At 32.0% G+C, this 18478-nt stretch overlaps 10 protein-coding genes across 10 annotated transcripts; 6 read left to right on the top strand and 4 right to left on the bottom strand. All coding sequences in view use genetic code 12, as the record gives it.

Annotated features, from left to right (window-relative positions):
* Positions 1-111: 111 nt before the first annotated feature.
* Positions 112-708, top strand: J8A68_000977 (uncharacterized protein; the record flags this gene model as incomplete). Its single annotated transcript, XM_049410710.1, has 1 exon — positions 112-708. The coding sequence occupies one exon, from the start codon at positions 112-114 to the stop codon at positions 706-708; it is 597 nt and encodes a 198-aa protein (XP_049265807.1).
* A 62-nt stretch (positions 709-770) lies between these two features.
* J8A68_000976 (uncharacterized protein) lies at positions 771-3392 on the bottom strand (the record flags this gene model as incomplete). Its single annotated transcript, XM_049410708.1, has 1 exon — positions 771-3392. The coding sequence occupies one exon, from the start codon at positions 3390-3392 to the stop codon at positions 771-773; it is 2622 nt and encodes an 873-aa protein (XP_049265806.1).
* A 1556-nt stretch (positions 3393-4948) lies between these two features.
* Positions 4949-6433, top strand: MEP2 (ammonium permease; the record flags this gene model as incomplete). Its single annotated transcript, XM_049410707.1, has 1 exon — positions 4949-6433. The coding sequence occupies one exon, from the start codon at positions 4949-4951 to the stop codon at positions 6431-6433; it is 1485 nt and encodes a 494-aa protein (XP_049265805.1).
* Positions 6434-6787: 354 nt separating this feature from the next.
* Positions 6788-8107, bottom strand: RCH1 (Rch1p; the record flags this gene model as incomplete). The annotated part of the gene is made up of 1 exon (XM_049410706.1): positions 6788-8107. One exon carries the CDS (start codon positions 8105-8107, stop codon positions 6788-6790), a length of 1320 nt encoding a protein of 439 aa, XP_049265804.1.
* A 1151-nt stretch (positions 8108-9258) lies between these two features.
* On the top strand, positions 9259-11274 carry HOF1 (formin-binding protein; the record flags this gene model as incomplete). The annotated part of the gene is made up of 1 exon (XM_049410705.1): positions 9259-11274. The coding sequence occupies one exon, from the start codon at positions 9259-9261 to the stop codon at positions 11272-11274; it is 2016 nt and encodes a 671-aa protein (XP_049265803.1).
* A 217-nt stretch (positions 11275-11491) lies between these two features.
* On the top strand, positions 11492-12547 carry J8A68_000972 (D-arabinose 1-dehydrogenase (NAD(P)(+)); the record flags this gene model as incomplete). The annotated part of the gene is made up of 1 exon (XM_049410704.1): positions 11492-12547. The coding sequence occupies one exon, from the start codon at positions 11492-11494 to the stop codon at positions 12545-12547; it is 1056 nt and encodes a 351-aa protein (XP_049265802.1).
* Positions 12548-12782: 235 nt separating this feature from the next.
* On the bottom strand, positions 12783-14642 carry PEP7 (Pep7p; the record flags this gene model as incomplete). Its single annotated transcript, XM_049410703.1, has 1 exon — positions 12783-14642. The coding sequence occupies one exon, from the start codon at positions 14640-14642 to the stop codon at positions 12783-12785; it is 1860 nt and encodes a 619-aa protein (XP_049265801.1).
* A 244-nt stretch (positions 14643-14886) lies between these two features.
* On the bottom strand, positions 14887-15963 carry PTC7 (type 2C protein phosphatase; the record flags this gene model as incomplete). Its single annotated transcript, XM_049410702.1, has 1 exon — positions 14887-15963. One exon carries the CDS (start codon positions 15961-15963, stop codon positions 14887-14889), a length of 1077 nt encoding a protein of 358 aa, XP_049265800.1.
* A 428-nt stretch (positions 15964-16391) lies between these two features.
* On the top strand, positions 16392-16664 carry J8A68_000969 (F1F0 ATP synthase subunit e; the record flags this gene model as incomplete). The annotated part of the gene is made up of 1 exon (XM_049410701.1): positions 16392-16664. One exon carries the CDS (start codon positions 16392-16394, stop codon positions 16662-16664), a length of 273 nt encoding a protein of 90 aa, XP_049265799.1.
* A 699-nt stretch (positions 16665-17363) lies between these two features.
* Positions 17364-18421, top strand: J8A68_000968 (ubiquitin-protein ligase peroxin 10; the record flags this gene model as incomplete). Its single annotated transcript, XM_049410700.1, has 2 exons — positions 17364-17418; positions 17484-18421. The coding sequence occupies 2 exons, from the start codon at positions 17364-17366 to the stop codon at positions 18419-18421; spliced, it is 993 nt and encodes a 330-aa protein (XP_049265798.1).
* Positions 18422-18478: the final 57 nt, after the last annotated feature.

Genomic DNA, 18478 nt, shown 5'->3' with positions numbered 1-18478 from the left:
TTCATAATACTCACCAGCACAGGGATCAAATTTATAAACTTCGCCATCAATTTCATTTTCAATTGGCATTGCAACTAACATTCAATTCAACCAAACAATACTCTTCCCATCATGAGTCTTCAAATGTCATTGGTGTTCTGCACCATGGTTGGTCAAATGATTATCCTTTTCATTCTTGTTTTACCATTACCACAAATGATTCGTCAAAAAATTGTTGATTTAACTTTTGTAATTCAAAGATCACAAAATTTCAAAGTTCTTGTTGTATTTTCAATCGTATTAATGGGATTACAATTCATGGATTGTATAAATAGATTACATAGATATTCTGGACGTTCAGATGATCCATTGCTTCAAAGTGGCAATCTTATAAAACATTCCATGACTTTGAATTATGATCAATTGGCAAGTAAATTCTATGCCCAAAGAAACCTTTATTTAAGTGGAGCTATTTTATATTTACAAATGGCTATTGCTACTGTTATCACTATTGTTAGAAAGTTGGTTCAGAAGGAAGCTGAATATAGAAAATTGGTTCTCAATTCTGCATCAACTGAAGAAGATGATAAAGAAATCACTGAATTGAAACATTTGATTGAAGTTAAACAATTGGATATCGATACTTTAAAGAAACAAATTAAAGGATTACAAAGTGCTTATGATAGTTTATCTCCCGAACCTAACACTACGAATAAAAAGTCTGATTAAAAAATAATATAAACTTATACAGTATATAATCATCAACCTAAAAAATAAAACATCTTATTGGATCAAAAGTGACTACTATAACTTCCACTAACTAGATTTCTAAATGTAGGATATTCTCTAGTTGGATCATCATTATCCAAAATTGAAATAAAATGAGAATCACAATCATTCATCTCAAACTTAATTTGAACTCCTGATTCATGTTCAGAACCAAGTCCATTGGTAATGAACCTTGCAATTAATTTCTCTTCAGTAATACCTTTACTAGGATCTAAAATCAATGCATCATTATATCTCCAAGTAATTCTATTCTTCTCCTTATTGAATGCACCTTGTGGTTTAGAAGATGCCGAAGTAGCTTCAATATCGGTATTCAATGCCACTGATACCACAAAATTTTCTAAAATCACCCGAGATTTCCATTCTGGATTCAACCTAATACTAACCATTAAACTAGATTGATGAGGTTCATATTTCCAAATTTGTTGAATCACAATTGGAACTTGATTATCATCCAAAATTGCCAAATATTTCATTCCTCCTAAAGTTTTTGAAATAATATAGGATGGAATTAATTTATATGTATTATCATTCAATTGTTCCATAAATGATTTATTAAGCAGGATTTTCTCATAATTTTGTGGAATCTTAATCAAAATTGGTTCACTTGGTGCAAGATCACTAGGATTGGATTGATGATAATTGAATGCAACTTCTCCCATAACTTGCGATTTCACCAATTTCCCATCTTTAAATCTAGCATTAATCACTTCGGCAACCGATGCATTTAATCCAATATTTTCAAATTCATTGTTTAAATTATGATGCTTAAAAAGATCGGTATTTTTCAAAACAGAATGACCAGTATTTTGACTAGATAATGGTTTAAATGAACCTCCTGTTGATGCTGGTGCAATAAAAGATTCTCTTGCCGGTGGTAAATTATGAAACATTTGGGAATGTACGTCTCTTCTTGCAACGTGCTGCTGACGGGAAGCATCAGGCAAAGGAGCAACTTGATCCTTTTGTTGGGCAACTTTTCTGGATGGAGGTGGTGGTGGAACAACTGGGCCAGCATTATAATTTCCATTTTTAGCTTGGATTTGTTCTTCCTCCTCCTCCTCTTCTTCTTCTTTTTCAACCGGTGTAAGTTCATCAAACCCACTCGATTCAATTCTAGGAGTAGAAATTGGTTTCTGATCGTCACCAGCTTCAAAACTATATTTCCCACTACTACTTTGTCTTGATCTTGGAATTGATAAACGAGCTTCAGAATCCGTTGACATCCTATTCAATGCTCCTGTTCCATGAGAAATTTCAACGGGGACTGCAACTCTGATTGGTGAATATGTTGTTGCACCACGTTGATCAGGCTGGGTGTTCAATTCATGTCTTTCCAATAAGGATCTTCTACGTCCAACACCGGTAGTTGGTTCTGGACCTTCTTCATCGGAGGATGCTTCTTCATCCGTGTTTTCATATTTAACTACATTTGGTGAATCATCAATCAAAGCAGGTGCTGCTTTCTGCTGGATGTTGGCCAGTGGCAATTCCGAAGTAGAAGGTTGTCTTTCGGGTGTAACAGCAATGATATCATTATTGGCATGAGGTAATTTTGGAGGTAATTCTGGTTGATCCTTCTTTTGTGGTGATGATGGGATTGGAGGAAGGTGTTGCTTAGAAGAACTTCTGTTTTGTTCGGAAGCTCCTAAATCTGATCTTGTTGTTGATGCACGAACTGAGGATGCGGTTGTTGACAAGGATGCATTTTCAGGAATTGAAGATTCCATTGGATTATGTTTATCTTTCTTTTTTCTTCTGCCGAATATTGAACCGACTCTTGACTTTAATTTGGATTGTTTCTTTACTGGCGTTGCATGTTTTGATGAAGATTCAGATGCGCCAGTTGCTTGCTTTTTCAACGAACCCGGTTTATTTCCAGTGTTCCTATCTAATTCAGTTTGTTGTTGAATCTGGTCATTTACAAATCCTTGCTTAGCAGTTGGGTTAAATTCCGTATTGACTAAATATTTCAATTGATTACTCATTTCAGTATCTAATTTGAAACTCCCCAATAAATAATTTGTTGAATTTTCATTATTTTTCAAAACTTTAGTTGCTTTACCATTATGAATTTGAAAGAAATTTAATATGATATCAAATAATAATTGAGTTTCAATCTTTTTGAAGTTTTCAAGGTTTTGAAAACTTTGTGGAGCTTTATAATTCCATTGCATTTCTGCATCTCTTTTATTTTGTTTTAAATTATCACTTATTTCTTGTAATTCTTGTCCATTAATTAATAATTCAGAAATTCTAACATCTTTTTCAATCAAATCTTGTAATGGATTAATAATATCTGATCTAACTTGTCTATGAATTGATTCATTACTTTGAACTTCAATCTGAAGTGAACTAATAAGACAATTCAAATTGTTTGGGAAATTACCGAACCCTTTTCCACATTGTTTACTAATTTTAGTTGCATCACCAACCAATTGTTTCAAAGCTTGATTATAATTCAATAATACCGTACAATAATGGTTGAAGAATGATACCAAATCTTTGCTGATTAAATGATTTGATGCATTAATAGCATTGGGGATAATTAAAGCTGATTGATCTGGGGGTTTTGATGTTAAGATCGTGGTTGGAAAATTGAAAGTATCAATATTTTCAGTCATGTCTATCCTTTAAATTGTCTATTATATATCACTTTCTCTTTTAGTTTAGATTGATGATTTCCACTAAGATTTCAATTGATTTATAGATGTATACTGGTTGATTGATTAGACACACTTGATTTATTCGTAGTGTTCCCCTTTTTCCAGTTTGACGAGGGGTTTCGTTGAAAAATGGACAACAATATCCTGCATATAAATCTGGAATCGACGGAGAACAAAACTCTTTTGCTGGCCAGTTTGTCTAGTCTCTCTTATTGTTTAGTCTGGGGTAATTAAATACCGAAGGCAGTAAAGTAGAAAGACTAACCAAACCAAAACTAGTTAGAATTGGCATTGATCAGAGCATGTTTGATCTTTCCGCAATCGCATGGCTATCGTCTTATAGTAACCAAATGAGTAAGGTGTACAAGTAATATTGAGATTTAGATCCTAAGCCTTAGTTTTGAAAGATTCGTTGACTGAAATTAAAAAGAGTTTAATTAAAGAAAACAGGATTAAAGATGATTGAAATTACTACAATAATTTCAATTCGATACTATAGAGACTGCTGAAAAAGAATAAAGTATGGGATTTCGTATATGTTTGGATTTATAATGTAAAATGATACCCGGGCCCATTCTCTTTCTCTCTCTTTCTTATCAATTGAAGTCAGATAACAATACATACAATGTATGTCACCCTGTTTAAAATGATAAGCCGTTCTAAGGTCAAGAAAAATTTTGAATGAACTTTGTTATTTTTGAAATTGTAACATCTTTCTCTTTTAACCTTATTAAATATCTTTTCCCTTCATCCTAACTCTCCCTGCTTTCCCTCTACATCCCCTCCAAAAAAGTACCTTACGATGCTGTTTTCGGTTTTCTTTTTTTTCTTATTTAAAACCCGCTATCAGTATGAAGGTTAATAAATATTTAAGTTGAAAGATATGAAAAACCAAGCTTGTTTTTTTCTTGTCTTGTCTTCTTTTGACAATCTTTGGTTCTAGAAATAAAATTGGCTTTTATTTCGTATTCCATATATTTTATGGATTTCCAATGGGCTTAAATTGTGGCATATAAATATAACGAGGCATAACCTTCGGTTATTGGTCCATATCTCATCGCATACAGATTAACCGGATATATTTTTAAATGAAACGGTTGTTATATTAATCTTTCTTTTCATGTGAGGTTGTGTGTATTCGCTTATCTTAGATTTATTTCCTTCATTGTTCTTGTTTAGTTGTTTTTTTATTGTTTTTACGGATAGAAATTCCTGCATATCGCTTATCAGTATTTTATTTTATAAGAAAAAAAAAATAATTATTTGCAATCTTTTAATCTTTTTAATTGGATCAGATATATTTCTTTAACCTTTAAGAAACAAAGGTCTGTGCTTTTGATAAATAAGCGAAATTAGATTTTATTATACCAGCTAACGATAAACAATTCCCTTCGCTTATCTAAAGTGGCTTTCTTTCAATTATAAAATGTCCGTAATTTCTTTGAAAATTATTAATTATTAAATTCTCAAATTCTCTACACAATCTCAACAAACCAGAACATAATCAAAAAAGAATGTCTGATAGTGGATTAACAGGAACAGGAACAGGTGGTGATGTGTTCAAAGTCGATTTAAACCAACAATTCGAAGGAGCAGATATGGTATGGATAGGTGTATCCTCCGTCTTAGTTTGGCTCATGATACCCGGGGTCGGTTTACTTTATTCCGGTATTGCCCGTAAGAAACATGCTTTATCTTTATTATGGGCCTCCCTTATGGCAGCATGTGTCACAGGGATCCAATGGTTCTTTTGGGGTTATTCTTTATCATTTGCTCATGATGGTTCTAGTTTTATTGGTACTTTACAAAATATTGGTCTTAAAGATGTATTAGGTGCTCCAAGTGTTGTTTCCACCCTTCCAGATATTTTATTATGTCTCTATCAAGGAATGTTCGCTGCCGTGACTGGGATTTTGATGGTTGGTGCCGGTTGTGAGAGAGCTCGTTTATTCCCCATGATGATTTTCTTATTCCTTTGGTTAACTGTTGTTTATTGTCCAATTGCTTATTGGACTTGGAATCCAAAAGGCTGGTTAGCAACTTTAGGTGCACTTGATTATGCTGGTGGTGGACCAGTTCATGAAAATTCTGGGTTTGCTGCATTAGCTTATTCATTCTGGTTAGGGAAAAGAAAAGATCCATTAACTAAAAGTAAAGTACCAAAATATAAACCCCATTCAGTTACTTCAATTGTATTTGGTACTGCATTCCTTTGGTTTGGTTGGTTTGGATTCAATGGTGGGTCCACTGGTAATGCATCTATCCGTTCTTGGTATGCTTGTGTCAACACCAATGTTGCTGCTGCAACTGGTGGATTAACTTGGATGTTTATTGATTATTTCAGATCTGGAGGGAAATGGTCAATGGTTGGAGCTTGTTGTGGTGCCTTAAGTGGTCTTATTGCAATTACTCCCGGTGCTGGTTTCACTCATGTTGCTTTCAGTTTAGTCTATGGTGTTGTCGGTGCTACTGCTTGTAACTTTGCGGTTGATTTGAAAGATATCATTGGAATTGATGATGGTATGGATGTTTGGGCACTTCATGGTATTGGTGGTTTTACTGGTAATTTATTAACTGGTATTTTTGCTGCTGATTATATTGCCATGATTGATGGAGTTGAAATTGCTGGTGGTTGGATTAATAAAAATTGGATTCAATTAGGTTATCAATTGGCATCTTCAGTTTCAATTGGTGCTTATTCATTTGTGGTTACTTCGATATTATTATTGGTAATGGATAAGATTCCAAAATTAAGAATCAGATTACATGAAGATGAAGAACTTTTGGGTACTGATTTAGCAGAAATTGGTGAATTAGTATATGAAGATGGGGATGATGTTTCTTCAGATCATCGTGCTTTTGTATTGGAACCAATTAGATCCACTAAACCAGTCACTACCAATCAAAATAAGGAACAAACTACTATGCCTGCAATTGATGGAGTTTCAGTTCCTGATCATGAATCAGATGATTCAAAAGATAATACTTCTAAAAATTAGATTTGTTTGTCAGTAAAATTTTGTCTTTCGTTAATAGCTTTCGTTTAATAATAATAATAATAATGTTTTTACTAATCGCCTAATCATCCATATATGTTCTTTGTAATGAAAGTGTAGCTGTAAATTGACTGATTTAGTGATTTGCACGAAGGTTGGCTGCAAATTAGTAAGGACTTACATACCCTTCCCCCAACAAGATTTATATAGATCTTGGGTATGAGAAGACTATCTGATCAAACATAACAAAAACTTCTATCGATTAAAGCTAATTAATAAATATATATAAACTATTAAGGAATTAAATAAATAAAATTTGATGTTCTCACATCATATAAAATCCCTTAGGATTCTTTTTCAACTTTTTTTATCTCCAGAGTCATGAGATACTGTTTCTCTCTGATAGCTATGGTCTAAATGACTTTCAGTATCATTCGCTTCCTCTTCTTGAATATCTCCTTCGTTGTCCTCACTATGATTCTCTATATCTGGTTTTTTATTTTCAGCATGAATCCATTTCCTCATAAAATTAACTAAAACATTTGCAGTCATAACTTGTTCAGCTTGATATAAAACTAATGGAACTAAAATAATCCCTAATTTTGGATTATGAGCTCCATATTGAGATGAAACAAGTGATACACCCAATGCTGCCGTTTTAGCTGGTCCACAAAGCATAATTGCCACAGTATCTTTTCTATCATAATAAAATGGACGGAAAAACATATAACTTAATTTATATAACCTTGTTGAATGTTCATTTGGTTCTTGCCAAAAGAATACTTTAATAAAATATGGTCTAGCATAAAGATAAGTTATAACGGTAAAGAATAAATAAATTCCAATATTAAAAAATACCAAAAAGATAATTGAAACATGTGAAACTTGTTCAAATGCTTGTTGATAAAATGCCGTGGAAAATGATTGAAACATAATCAATAATAACATAAATGATCCAACTTTCCCTAATTTGAAAATTGACATTGCCCATTTAGTTTGCTTGGGGAATATATTTTGAATACATTGACCAACAAATAATGGAATGAATACCGATAATCCTAATTGTTTCATGGTTTGAGCATATAAATCTTGAATAGTAGCATCCCCCTGAGGTTGATGACTTGGATTACCAAAACCCCATGTCCCTCTCATATATAATTGTAATAATGCTGGAGTTATAAAAGCACCAAGCACGTTCCCAATGAAAACTTCACATAATGTAAGAATATCATTCCCTTCAGCTAATTTTGTCATAACCACATTGGAAGAAACAGTAGTTGGACATGCATGAGTTACAATAAGTCCAACCAATAACCATTCATCAATCTGAGCATTATTTGAAATTTTAATCCCCGTGGCAATTCCATAAATTATAGAACTTGTAATTAAGAATGACATTGATAAAACCGTGAAATGAGCTCTCCAATTGGATATATTGACTAATAATGATTTAGTTGACATTGATAATCCACTAATTAAGAAAATTATGGCTACTGCTCCATAACTGATTGTATATTCTGCTCGTATTAAACCACCTTGTCTAGCAAAATTGGGGAAGGAATGAGCTAATGCAATGAAGACACCTAAAAAGACAAAAAACCATTGTCCTATTAGGAATGATATCACTTTGGCTGGATATTTATATAGTTTAGTTTGTTTAAATTCTTCATATGTCATGATGATTCATTTGATTTTCTATGGGTTTTGTATTTTTCAGTATTTGTTAAAAAGAAATATCAGTAAAAGGATTATGGATATATATACCCTTTATATATTCTAATGTTGAATCCAACGAGTTGCTCCAACTTGTGTTAAATGAAAATTGGCACCGGTCCGTGTATTTAAAACAATGTGATAATAAAATTTTAATCGGAGTTTTATTGAAAAAAAAAAGAAATTGCGGCTGAATGGGAGATTAGAAAATTTGGTTTCGGATAAATTTGGTTCCGATAAAATTATATAGTAAAAGTCACGTGATGACTAGATTTATCGGATCGGAGATTGTTTTTTTTTCTAGTCGAGCGAAAAGGGTTTTGTAACTCCGGGATGTCGTGAACCATCACACCACATAGTGAACGAATGAATGAATGGCGATATGGTTGTTCATCTGAATGCGTGTGGTGAGCATGTGTGGTAACTAGTGTATGTATATTCCAGAGTATTCGATTTCGACGGTGTTCTTTAGAATGAAGAATTTAGTTTCTTTTTTTTTTGCAGCAATTCTTGGTAAATTTATTCTTGAGTGAAAATAGTCTACGAAAATCAAAGAATTAGAAACAAAAATTAACATGAAAAGAGTTGTTTAATGGTCTCAAAACTAAACTTATATCATAAAGATAATATAAAGCTATTTAATTTCGTCTGATAACTTCTTCAGTTTATTTGAATACCTCTCTTTTACGGGTTGGAGGTTAATCATTACACAGAAAACAGATTTTGTTTTACCATAAGTAATATTATGGATTTTACCTATCAAAAATGAACGAATGAAGACATACATTTCAAATGTGACCATTCAGAATACCAAGAAGTTTGCTGAATGATTGGTGTCTGTTGTAAGAGAATAATCGCTTATTAAAATTTCTCAACTAAAAAAACTGATTTGCTGCAATCTGCCTTCCTAATTAGGAAATAGGTAAACAATAAAAAACCAAATTAGATTAAAATAAAAACATTCAAATACTGAACATCATCATCATCATCAATTGCAATCGAAAGAAGAAGAAGATCTTTTTTTGGAAAAAGAACAATTCCCCCGTATTAAACTTTCTTTTTCAGAATCAAAATAGAGATAAGATATAGGAACCATTGAACTAAACAGCGTAATTATGAACAGACTGGGACATTCACAACCAATCAATAAAGATTTCGTCAATTACTTCTGGGGTCCAGGAGATTCTGGATTCAAAGTTATTCAAACGAGGATTAAAGATTCATTAATGACATTAACAGAATTGATTAATTTCTATCAAGAAAAGGTAGCAATTGAGAAAGAATATATCAAGAAGCTAGAACGGTTAAATAATAAATTCCCAATAGGATCTCATGAAACTGGTACATTAAGAAAATCATTAGATAAATTAATAATTGAAAATCATCAAATGGTTAATTTTAATCAAAAATTTATGAAATCAATAGCAAATAATAATCTCGAGAAATTACAAGATTTTAATAATATTTATCGTGAAAAAGCACTTAAATTAGATCATCATATGAGTAAAGTAATAATAAGAAGAAATAATGCTTGGAAAGATTTAGAACAACAACGTAATAAATATAAAACAGAATGTGTTCAATTAAAAGCTTTAAGATTATCAATTCAAACTACTTGGGGTAAAGAATTAGAAAAGAATCAACAGAAGTACAACAAATTAAATTCAACAATTACTGCAACAAGAAAGAATTATCAAATTGCTTTGGTTAATTATAAAGAAATTAATGAAATTTATTTACGAGATTGGAATATATCACTTAATGATTTATATAAATTAGAATTAGAAAGAATTCAAATTTGTAAAGTAAATTGTTTCAATTATTGCAATCATATTGCAACATTATGTGTTGATCATGATCAATCAGTTGATTTAGCAAGATCAGTATTTGCTCAAATTCAACCAGCTAAAGATTTACAGGATTTTAGTGATATTTATGGTACTGGATGCAAAATATTTAAAGATCCTGAATTTATTGAATTTATGGATGGACAAGAAGAAAAGTCATCAGAATATACTTTGGCTGACTTAAGAAATCCCGATTATGTTCCAATACTTTCCAAACAAAATCTGACATACTCACTGTCAACAGGTTCAAATGCAGTAGTCAATAGTTGTTTGCCTGGAGCAAACTCTATTGACAAACAATTACCACCTGTTATGCAACCTCCCATGCCTGGTCCTAAAACACCTTCTCCGGTAAGAAAGGCACCAACTAAAGAATTTGTTGAAGAACCAATAACCCAATTCAAATCTTATTCAACTTCAAGTGAACCATATGATGTGTTTTCTGATAAAGAAGTGTTTTCCAATAGCAATCGATCTTCAAATTATTCTTATCCAACTACCTATTCCAATTATTCCACCAATTCTTCAGAAGATCGACATTGGGCATCACCTAGAAGAAAGGAGAAACAATTACAACAGGTACAAGAACAAATAACCAGAAGATCAACTAATGATTTTGGAAAATCAATACCCAATTTATCAAAAGCTCCTGAAACCCATAATAATAAAGTATCTATAGTACAAGATTTTTCAATAGATTTCATTGCTAAAGCTCTTGAAGATTTAAAATCAGGTGGAGATGGAGATGTGAATCAATTTAGAAGATCAGTCCGTCGTGCTGCCCAAGAGAATTATGGTGCTTCTTCTCCTAGAAGTCGTACGGCACCAACCACCCCTAGAAACACCAGATCGGATTTCGTCAATGATAGAAATGAAACTGCAACAAGATATGAATCTATAAACTTCACCCGTCCTCCTGAATCATCAAAACCAAGACCAAAATCAATGATTATAGAATCAACAAGTTCGCCTAATGGGATAAGTAGAACATTACTGAATAAAGAAAAGACAAGAAGATCTTATTTAAATTTAAATTCTGTAATGGCAACAAATTTAACTCCAATAAATAAGAAACTTTATATTGGGAAAGCAAAAGCAAGATATTCATATAAACCTCAACATGAAGGTGAATTATTATTTAAGAAAGGTTGGAATATGTATATTATTCATAAACAAGAAGATAATTGGTTTATAGTAGAATTGGGTTACAATTGTCTTGATTCGGTAGGTATGATTGGTTTAGTTCCTGGGAATTATTTAATTGAAGGTGATGATATCTTTTGATTGCTCATGTGTGTGTATTATATATGTTTTTCAATTTAGAAGTGATTTTATTACCATTCCTATTGTCTTTCTGCCTCTCTCTGTATCTCTCTTCATCTTGCATATTGCTGTGGCGCCGCACTGAAAAATTGGATTGGTAAGACTGTGGGTTTGTTGCGAAATTTTTCAAATACAATTTCTCTCCTTCTCTCTTCTTATCAATACACCCAACCCAATTATGACTAAACCAATTGGAAAACCAGAAGTAGTACAACCATACTCAATCAAGAACCTACCACCATTAATTGTCGGCGGTGCAGTCTTCAACACCCAATATTCCGAAGATCCCCATTCATTACCCGTGCCCGAATTAATTCAAACCGCATTTGACAATGGATTAAATGCCCTTGATACTTCTCCATATTATGGCCCATCTGAAGAAATCATCGGGAAAGCATTGAAGAAAATCACATATCCTCGAGAAACTTATTATATTTGTACAAAAGCCGGTCGGATCAGATTGAATGAATTTGATTATTCTAGATCTCATGTTAGGATGTCAGTTGAAAGGTCATTGAAAAGATTAGGGACGGCATATCTTGATTTAGTCTATATGCATGATATTGAATTTGTTGAAGAAGATGAAATTTATGAAGCTTTAAAAGAATTGAAATTATTGAAAAATGAAGGAAAGATTCGTAATTTTGGTATTACTGGATATCCCGTGAACTTCTTATATAAGATCGCTCTCGGAGCTAAACAAAATCCCGAAATTGGACCTCTTGATGCCATATTATCATATAGTAATGGATGTCTTCAAAATATCAGATTATTTGCATATTACGACAAGTTTATTAATGAATGTGGTATTCAAAAACTCATAAATGGATCTATTCTATCCATGTCATTATTACGTTCAGATAAAACTCATGATTTCCATCCTGCCCCGCAAGAATTAAAGGATACAGTATATGATATCGCACAAAAGTTATTGAAAGAAGATAATGTAGAAATGGCCGACCTCGCTACTAGATTCGCAGTCAAGGAATGGTTATTCAATACCACTTCGCAATCAGACACCCATGACTTGAAACCAAATCCAAATGTCGGGATTGCATTAGGAATGACAGATGTTAAAGAATTAAAAAGTGCTATTGATAATTATTGGGAAATTAAACAAGATTTAAATAATATTAATGAAAAAGATGCGATTTTGGTGAAGAAGGTTCAAGATTTACTTGGTGATAAACATTTTAATGAGATTTGGCCAAGTGGAATTCCAAATAGAGATTAAATGGATAATCCTCTCGAGATTTTTATAGAGTATATGAGTGGTCAATGAATGTTTTGTCTGTTTTAAAGATCGCGCTTTGCCCGAAGTGATTCCTATACCAGGCCATCGTTTTTAATGCTTGGATTATTATTCGGTTAAAACTCAAGTAGAGACGAGAAAAAGTCAACCATATCTATTAGTGACCATCCGCAATACAACAAAGTGCATTAAATATAATCTATAACTGGATATCGTCCTAATCTGAAAATCCAAATTCCCCAAGTTCTTTTTCTAAATTCTCAATCGTATCTTCCAACTCCTTTTTATTACTCAACAACGAATCCAATTCATCAAATCTTCTCCCCTTAGTACAATCCTTAATAAGATTCTCCACCAAAAATTTCTGTTCATTCATAACCATCAATTGTTCCCTCATTTCTCGAATTTGTTTCTTTGTCAATCGGGGAATCTCGGGGGTGTTCTCCTTTTGAACTCGATTTAATTCGATTTGTTCTTGTTCTCGATGAACTTCACTAATTTGTTTATATTGGATGATATTATCTTGTAAGAAAACGGCAATACTTTGATATATATTACTGATTAGTTTTTGATATTGATTGTATTTCGGATTAACCAGTATAGTATCGGAATTTTTTATAAAGAACCTATCTCGGAATTGAATAACGAACCCTTCGAAGTCTTTGAGAATTACCATTAGTTTACTTCGAAGTTTAGTTTTGCTTAGTTCATCATCACTATAGATTAATGTTTCATATTTTGGAAGTAATACCTCTATTTGTTTCTTTTGTAATAAAATCGATTCATACATCGTAAATATAATATCTTGAATTTCATCATCCTCATGTCCTTTATGTTGAAGTTTCCAATCGTATAATAATGCATTCTTACATTCTCGACAACATCTGAATTTTATCGATTCATCATGTAATATCATTTCAAAATGGTTCCTAATATATAAAGAATAATTCAATTTGGGTAGTTTTTCCATTAATTTAGATATTGGAACTAATATTGAACAACTTTTACGAAATCCATTGGGATCATCACAGACGATTTTCCCACATAATCGACAATGATGTCTTCGTATGAATAAATTAAACCTAACAAAACATATTGAACAATTGGTAACATCAGTATCAGCTTGCCAATTATCGCCTCCAATAATTTCTTGTTCATTCTGCAAGAGTGGTTGATTGTTGATATTAAAAAAATTCCATCTATTATTGCTATTAGTCGGATGTTTTTTAAATTCTGTTTCGACTAATAAAGATGTCAATTTGATGAAATTCTTTTGGACCTTATTTCTATTCAATTGTTGAATATCTACCTTTGCTTGTCTATTGAATTTGAATTGCACTGTCAAATCAGTATAATTGACGGTTGTCCCTTGTTTTAAGTCCGGCTTATCGTAATAACAATTCATACAACATCTCCCCCATACTCCACCACAACTTGACTCATATTGAGGGGCTTTGGGTTCACCATTCACGGGATTTCTTAATCTAACTTTATAATGAGTATGTTCATTACAAAATAATTTCCCACATTTTCGACAATTAACAATTCCATTCTTGACATTTAATGTTTTATCACAATTTTTAATATTACATTTCGAAGATAAATCTTGCGCTTGCGTTTTCCAATGAGATCGTATGAGTTTTGCAGAATTTGGTTGTGAATCCTTACTCGGACTCATGGCAGTTGCAGTCATTGGAATCATGAATTCATTCTGTTCATCACTCAAACTAAATCCTTGATTGAAATATGTAATCTTATTCATTTTTCGTTTTGTAGGGGTGATATTTGCTTGTGGCTGAACTATATCTGATAAGTTTGCTGATATCGCTTTGTGTGGACTCATTGAAACACGCAGACTACCAGGAGAACCGGAATGCATATCATCTATATGTTGATTCAATTGAGAAAGAGTAATCATTTGGTCATTACATATAGGACATAAAAGTGGTCCATCATTGTTCTTATTTGTACTACTTGAAGTGGTATCTGATTGTGAATGAGACATTTTAGGGGCATCAAGTAAAGACGGTCCATTCCCTAGAACTCGTCGATGACCATTGGATTGATTCTTAGTCATGATTGGGCTTTGTTCGTGTAAAAGATGTTTGATAAGGTTTTTTACAACCAACAGTCGTTTTGAATCGCTCTCTTTTTTTCTTTAGTGGAATTGGTAGCGTTGCAGTATGCAACTTAACAACTTCGTTATCAGTAAGAGGAATATACACACGGTGAATAAAGACAATTCTAAAAAAAGACAACCTTCTATTATTAATACTATTAAATAAGATCTATGCAAATGTGTGGATATATAAAGAAATGTTCTAATTAACTTTAATCAATACAATTGTAATATCATCTTCTTTACCACCTAAATACTTTTGACCAGTTAATTTACTTAATTCTTGAGCAAAAGCACTGGGGAAAGTTGGATCTTTTGAAACTTTAACAACTTCATTAACAAATTCTTTTGCAACCACATCTAATTTCTGGTTTTGTCCTTCAATATGATCTTTTAAGAATATTTCAACATCTTGTGCTATTACATTATCTGTTACTCCATCCGTGGCAAACATTATTATATCATCTTTTTGTAAATCCCAAGTATATTCATCCGCTAATGCAGGAGTATCAATAATATATCTTCTACCTTCCATTTCTGCTTGTTTAACAATATGCCTTGGGATCTTAGCTAATTGATATGGAGTATTGAAATTATGAGTTTGGAATTTTGTTTCATTAATTAATTTATAATCTCTAAATACCCCACACCAAGAATCACCCAAATTAGCTACTTTCAATTTCTTATCCGGTGACAATATACCTAAACATGCAGTAGTCCCACCAATCTTAACTTTAGGAGATTCCATAACTTGATTAAAAGCATCATCTAATAATTGTTTGGGTGATAATTCTGATTCATTGGAATCAATTTCAAAATTTAATTTCATTGATGCACATAATTCTCGAGAAATTGCCGATGAATCATATCCTGCTTCTGACCAACCTCCAACACCATCAGCCACACCAATTGCTACAAATCCTTTAGGAGATTCTTTAGATACAAATAAATTATCTTCACCAGTTGGTGATTCTAATGCAGCACTTGAATTATGATTATTTCTTTTTTTAAATAAATTAGATTCTTCCCGATCTTTAGGTTGATAAGCTACTGCTATATCATAATTATGAAAATTACTTAATACTGAATCAAAATTGATTGAAGAAGCAGTTGTTGTTGCTGCCCCAGCCGTGGATGATGCTGTTGAATATGATTTTGAACTTCCATTTGAAGTCCATGATGAAGAAGAAAAACTGAATTTTCTCTTTGATATTGTTGATTTCAATGCATTACGAGTAGTGATTGGGATAGATCTCTTTGTTAATATTGATACTAACATTGATATTACAATTATTGATAAATAAATTAAGAAGTTTCGTTTAGAAATCATCGTACAAATTTATATTTATTTTTATAATCAATCTTCATCAAAGTTTCTTTTTTTTTTTTTGGAATCGTGGATTTTTGTCATTTTTGCCGCCGCAGTGTTTACAATTTTGTTTCTCTTCACTGCGACACATTGGAAATGTTACATGTCACGTGAGTTATGTCTTGCATCTAAAATTTCTTTTTTTTTTCTGTCGTGGACAATTCCGGGATTGTTGTTCTTCGGTGTATTCTATTCACGTGATCATCTTCCAATCAAAACTTCAATTGTGTTTTCTTGTTTATTCCTTTAAGTGAAAAAAAAAAAAAAATTATCAAACTGAAAAAAAATTACTTCGAGTACTTCTACATTTACAAACCTTATAGATTGTTGAACAAAAGATGTCTACCTTTAACGTTATAAGATGGTCCTTCTTAGGTGCCGGTGTTGTTTACGGTGCTCTCCACAGACAAACCTTAAAATCTGCTGCTGAAGAAAAATCAGTTGCTTCTAAGTTTGCTCAACAACAAAAGTTGATTGATGAAGCTAAAGCTGAATATGCCAGATTAAACCCACCAAAGGCAGCAACTCCTGTTGCTTCTGGATCTATCAACTGGGAAGATCCAAACTTAGATATTGGTAAAGCATTAGAATCATTAATTGAAAAATTATAAACTACAAGAAATCATCATCATCATCATGATGTATTAATCTAGATAGTTTGGGTTATTAGCATTATTAATTAATTATTATTATTATCATTTCCTGTTATCATTATGTTGACTATTATTACCAAAAAAAGAATGATGTTTTCATAGAGTTATTATTATTTTCATTTTGTACACTAGTTCTGAACTTTACTTAAAGAAAAGTTTGAGATTGAAATACGTTTTTATTTTTGTTATAAGCAAACCTGAATACACATGTATATATTTGTCGAACGAATATATATTCATAAATATGGTCATATATATACTTAACCTAATTGAATGTATTTATTTTATTGAATTGATCTTAGAGAGGGAAACACCAAAAAGCGAGGCTTCCAATAATGCGTCGTTATCCAATGATTCCCGTTTATTACTGGAACAGAAACTATACCTCTATCCTTACCAACCTAGCCTTAGTGTACATATCTAAGGAGCGTGGTATCTATCCCGTTACCATACTAAGTCAAACTTTGACGACATCTCTTAATTTTTGTATTTGCGACATTTTTCACTTCCATTTAAATTTTCAAACGACATTCTTTGCGTGGGGAGAATCCCACAGTGTGTGACAACCTCGGTTTATTCAAAAGGATGATTAATTTATTCAAACCAACAATATTCTTTCTTAAAGGAAGAACTTCTTGTATAATCTTTACTTCATAAATGACTAGCGATAGATCTGATAAACAGTTGCCATTCGCAGATGCAGCAACAATAGGTATGTAACTTATCCACTTACTATGGATTTTCTAGTAATCTAATACTAACTGTTGAGTGTTTTAGTCCGTGCACATCAAAAGGATGCTTATGTTGAATCACAATATAGATCACATATACAAGATTTCTTTCTGATATTAAAAGGACAACGCTTTATTAATGCATATCCACAAGAGATCACTGTGTTGGCCAAAGCACTTTATTTACTGCTTACTACTTTAATTGGAGCTAGAACATTAGGAGAAGAATATGTTGATCTTATCTATGTTAATAAATCAGGTAGACGATTACCTAAATTAATACCAAGATTAGGATTTATATTATCGTATGCGATTGTTCCTTATTTAGTGAGTAAGATTATTAAAAAGCTTCGAGTAAAACAGAACGAGGATGATGATGAATCATTTGAAAATCCAAAAGGATGGTTAATGAGTATATTATCAAATTATTATAAATTACTTGATACAATACTTAATATTCATATTGCAATTTTCTATTTTAAGGGGGAATTTTATTCACTTTCTAAAAGAATATTTGGATTACGTTATGCATTTGGTCATAATAAAGATAATCTGAAAATTGAACAATCAAAAGGAAATTATTCTTTATTAGGTGGGATTATAATTCTTCAATTTATTGTTAAACTTGTTATAAGTTTAAAGAATTATAATGATGATTTAATTAAAGCTGCCAGGGGTAAGAAAGATGAATTAGAGACTACATCATCAGAAGATAGAATTGAAAGTATACAACAATTAGTCAATTTAAGTCATAATTATGATTCTAATTTGATTATAGATTTATCAGATGATAATCAATTACCTTATTTACCGGAGAATTCTAGAAATTGTATGTTATGTTTATCACCAATGGTAAATCCATCTGCTGCTAATTGTGGTCATTTATTTTGTTGGGATTGTATAGTTGATTGGATTAGAGAACATCCTGAATGTCCATTATGTAGACAGCAATGTTTAGAACAACATTTGCTTCCTTTGAAGTAACATTCTTTATATAGACAGGCTCTCTACTTAATTCCACACTAGATATTGATCAGATCC

Source organism: Hemisphaericaspora subhashii (genome assembly GCF_019202705.1).
Source record: "Hemisphaericaspora subhashii strain CBS 10753 chromosome Unknown scaffold3, whole genome shotgun sequence".
NCBI lineage: Eukaryota > Fungi > Ascomycota > Pichiomycetes > Serinales > Debaryomycetaceae > Hemisphaericaspora > Hemisphaericaspora subhashii.
Note: the sequence above shows the minus strand (reverse complement) of the source record. Positions and strands in the feature narration are given on the sequence as shown.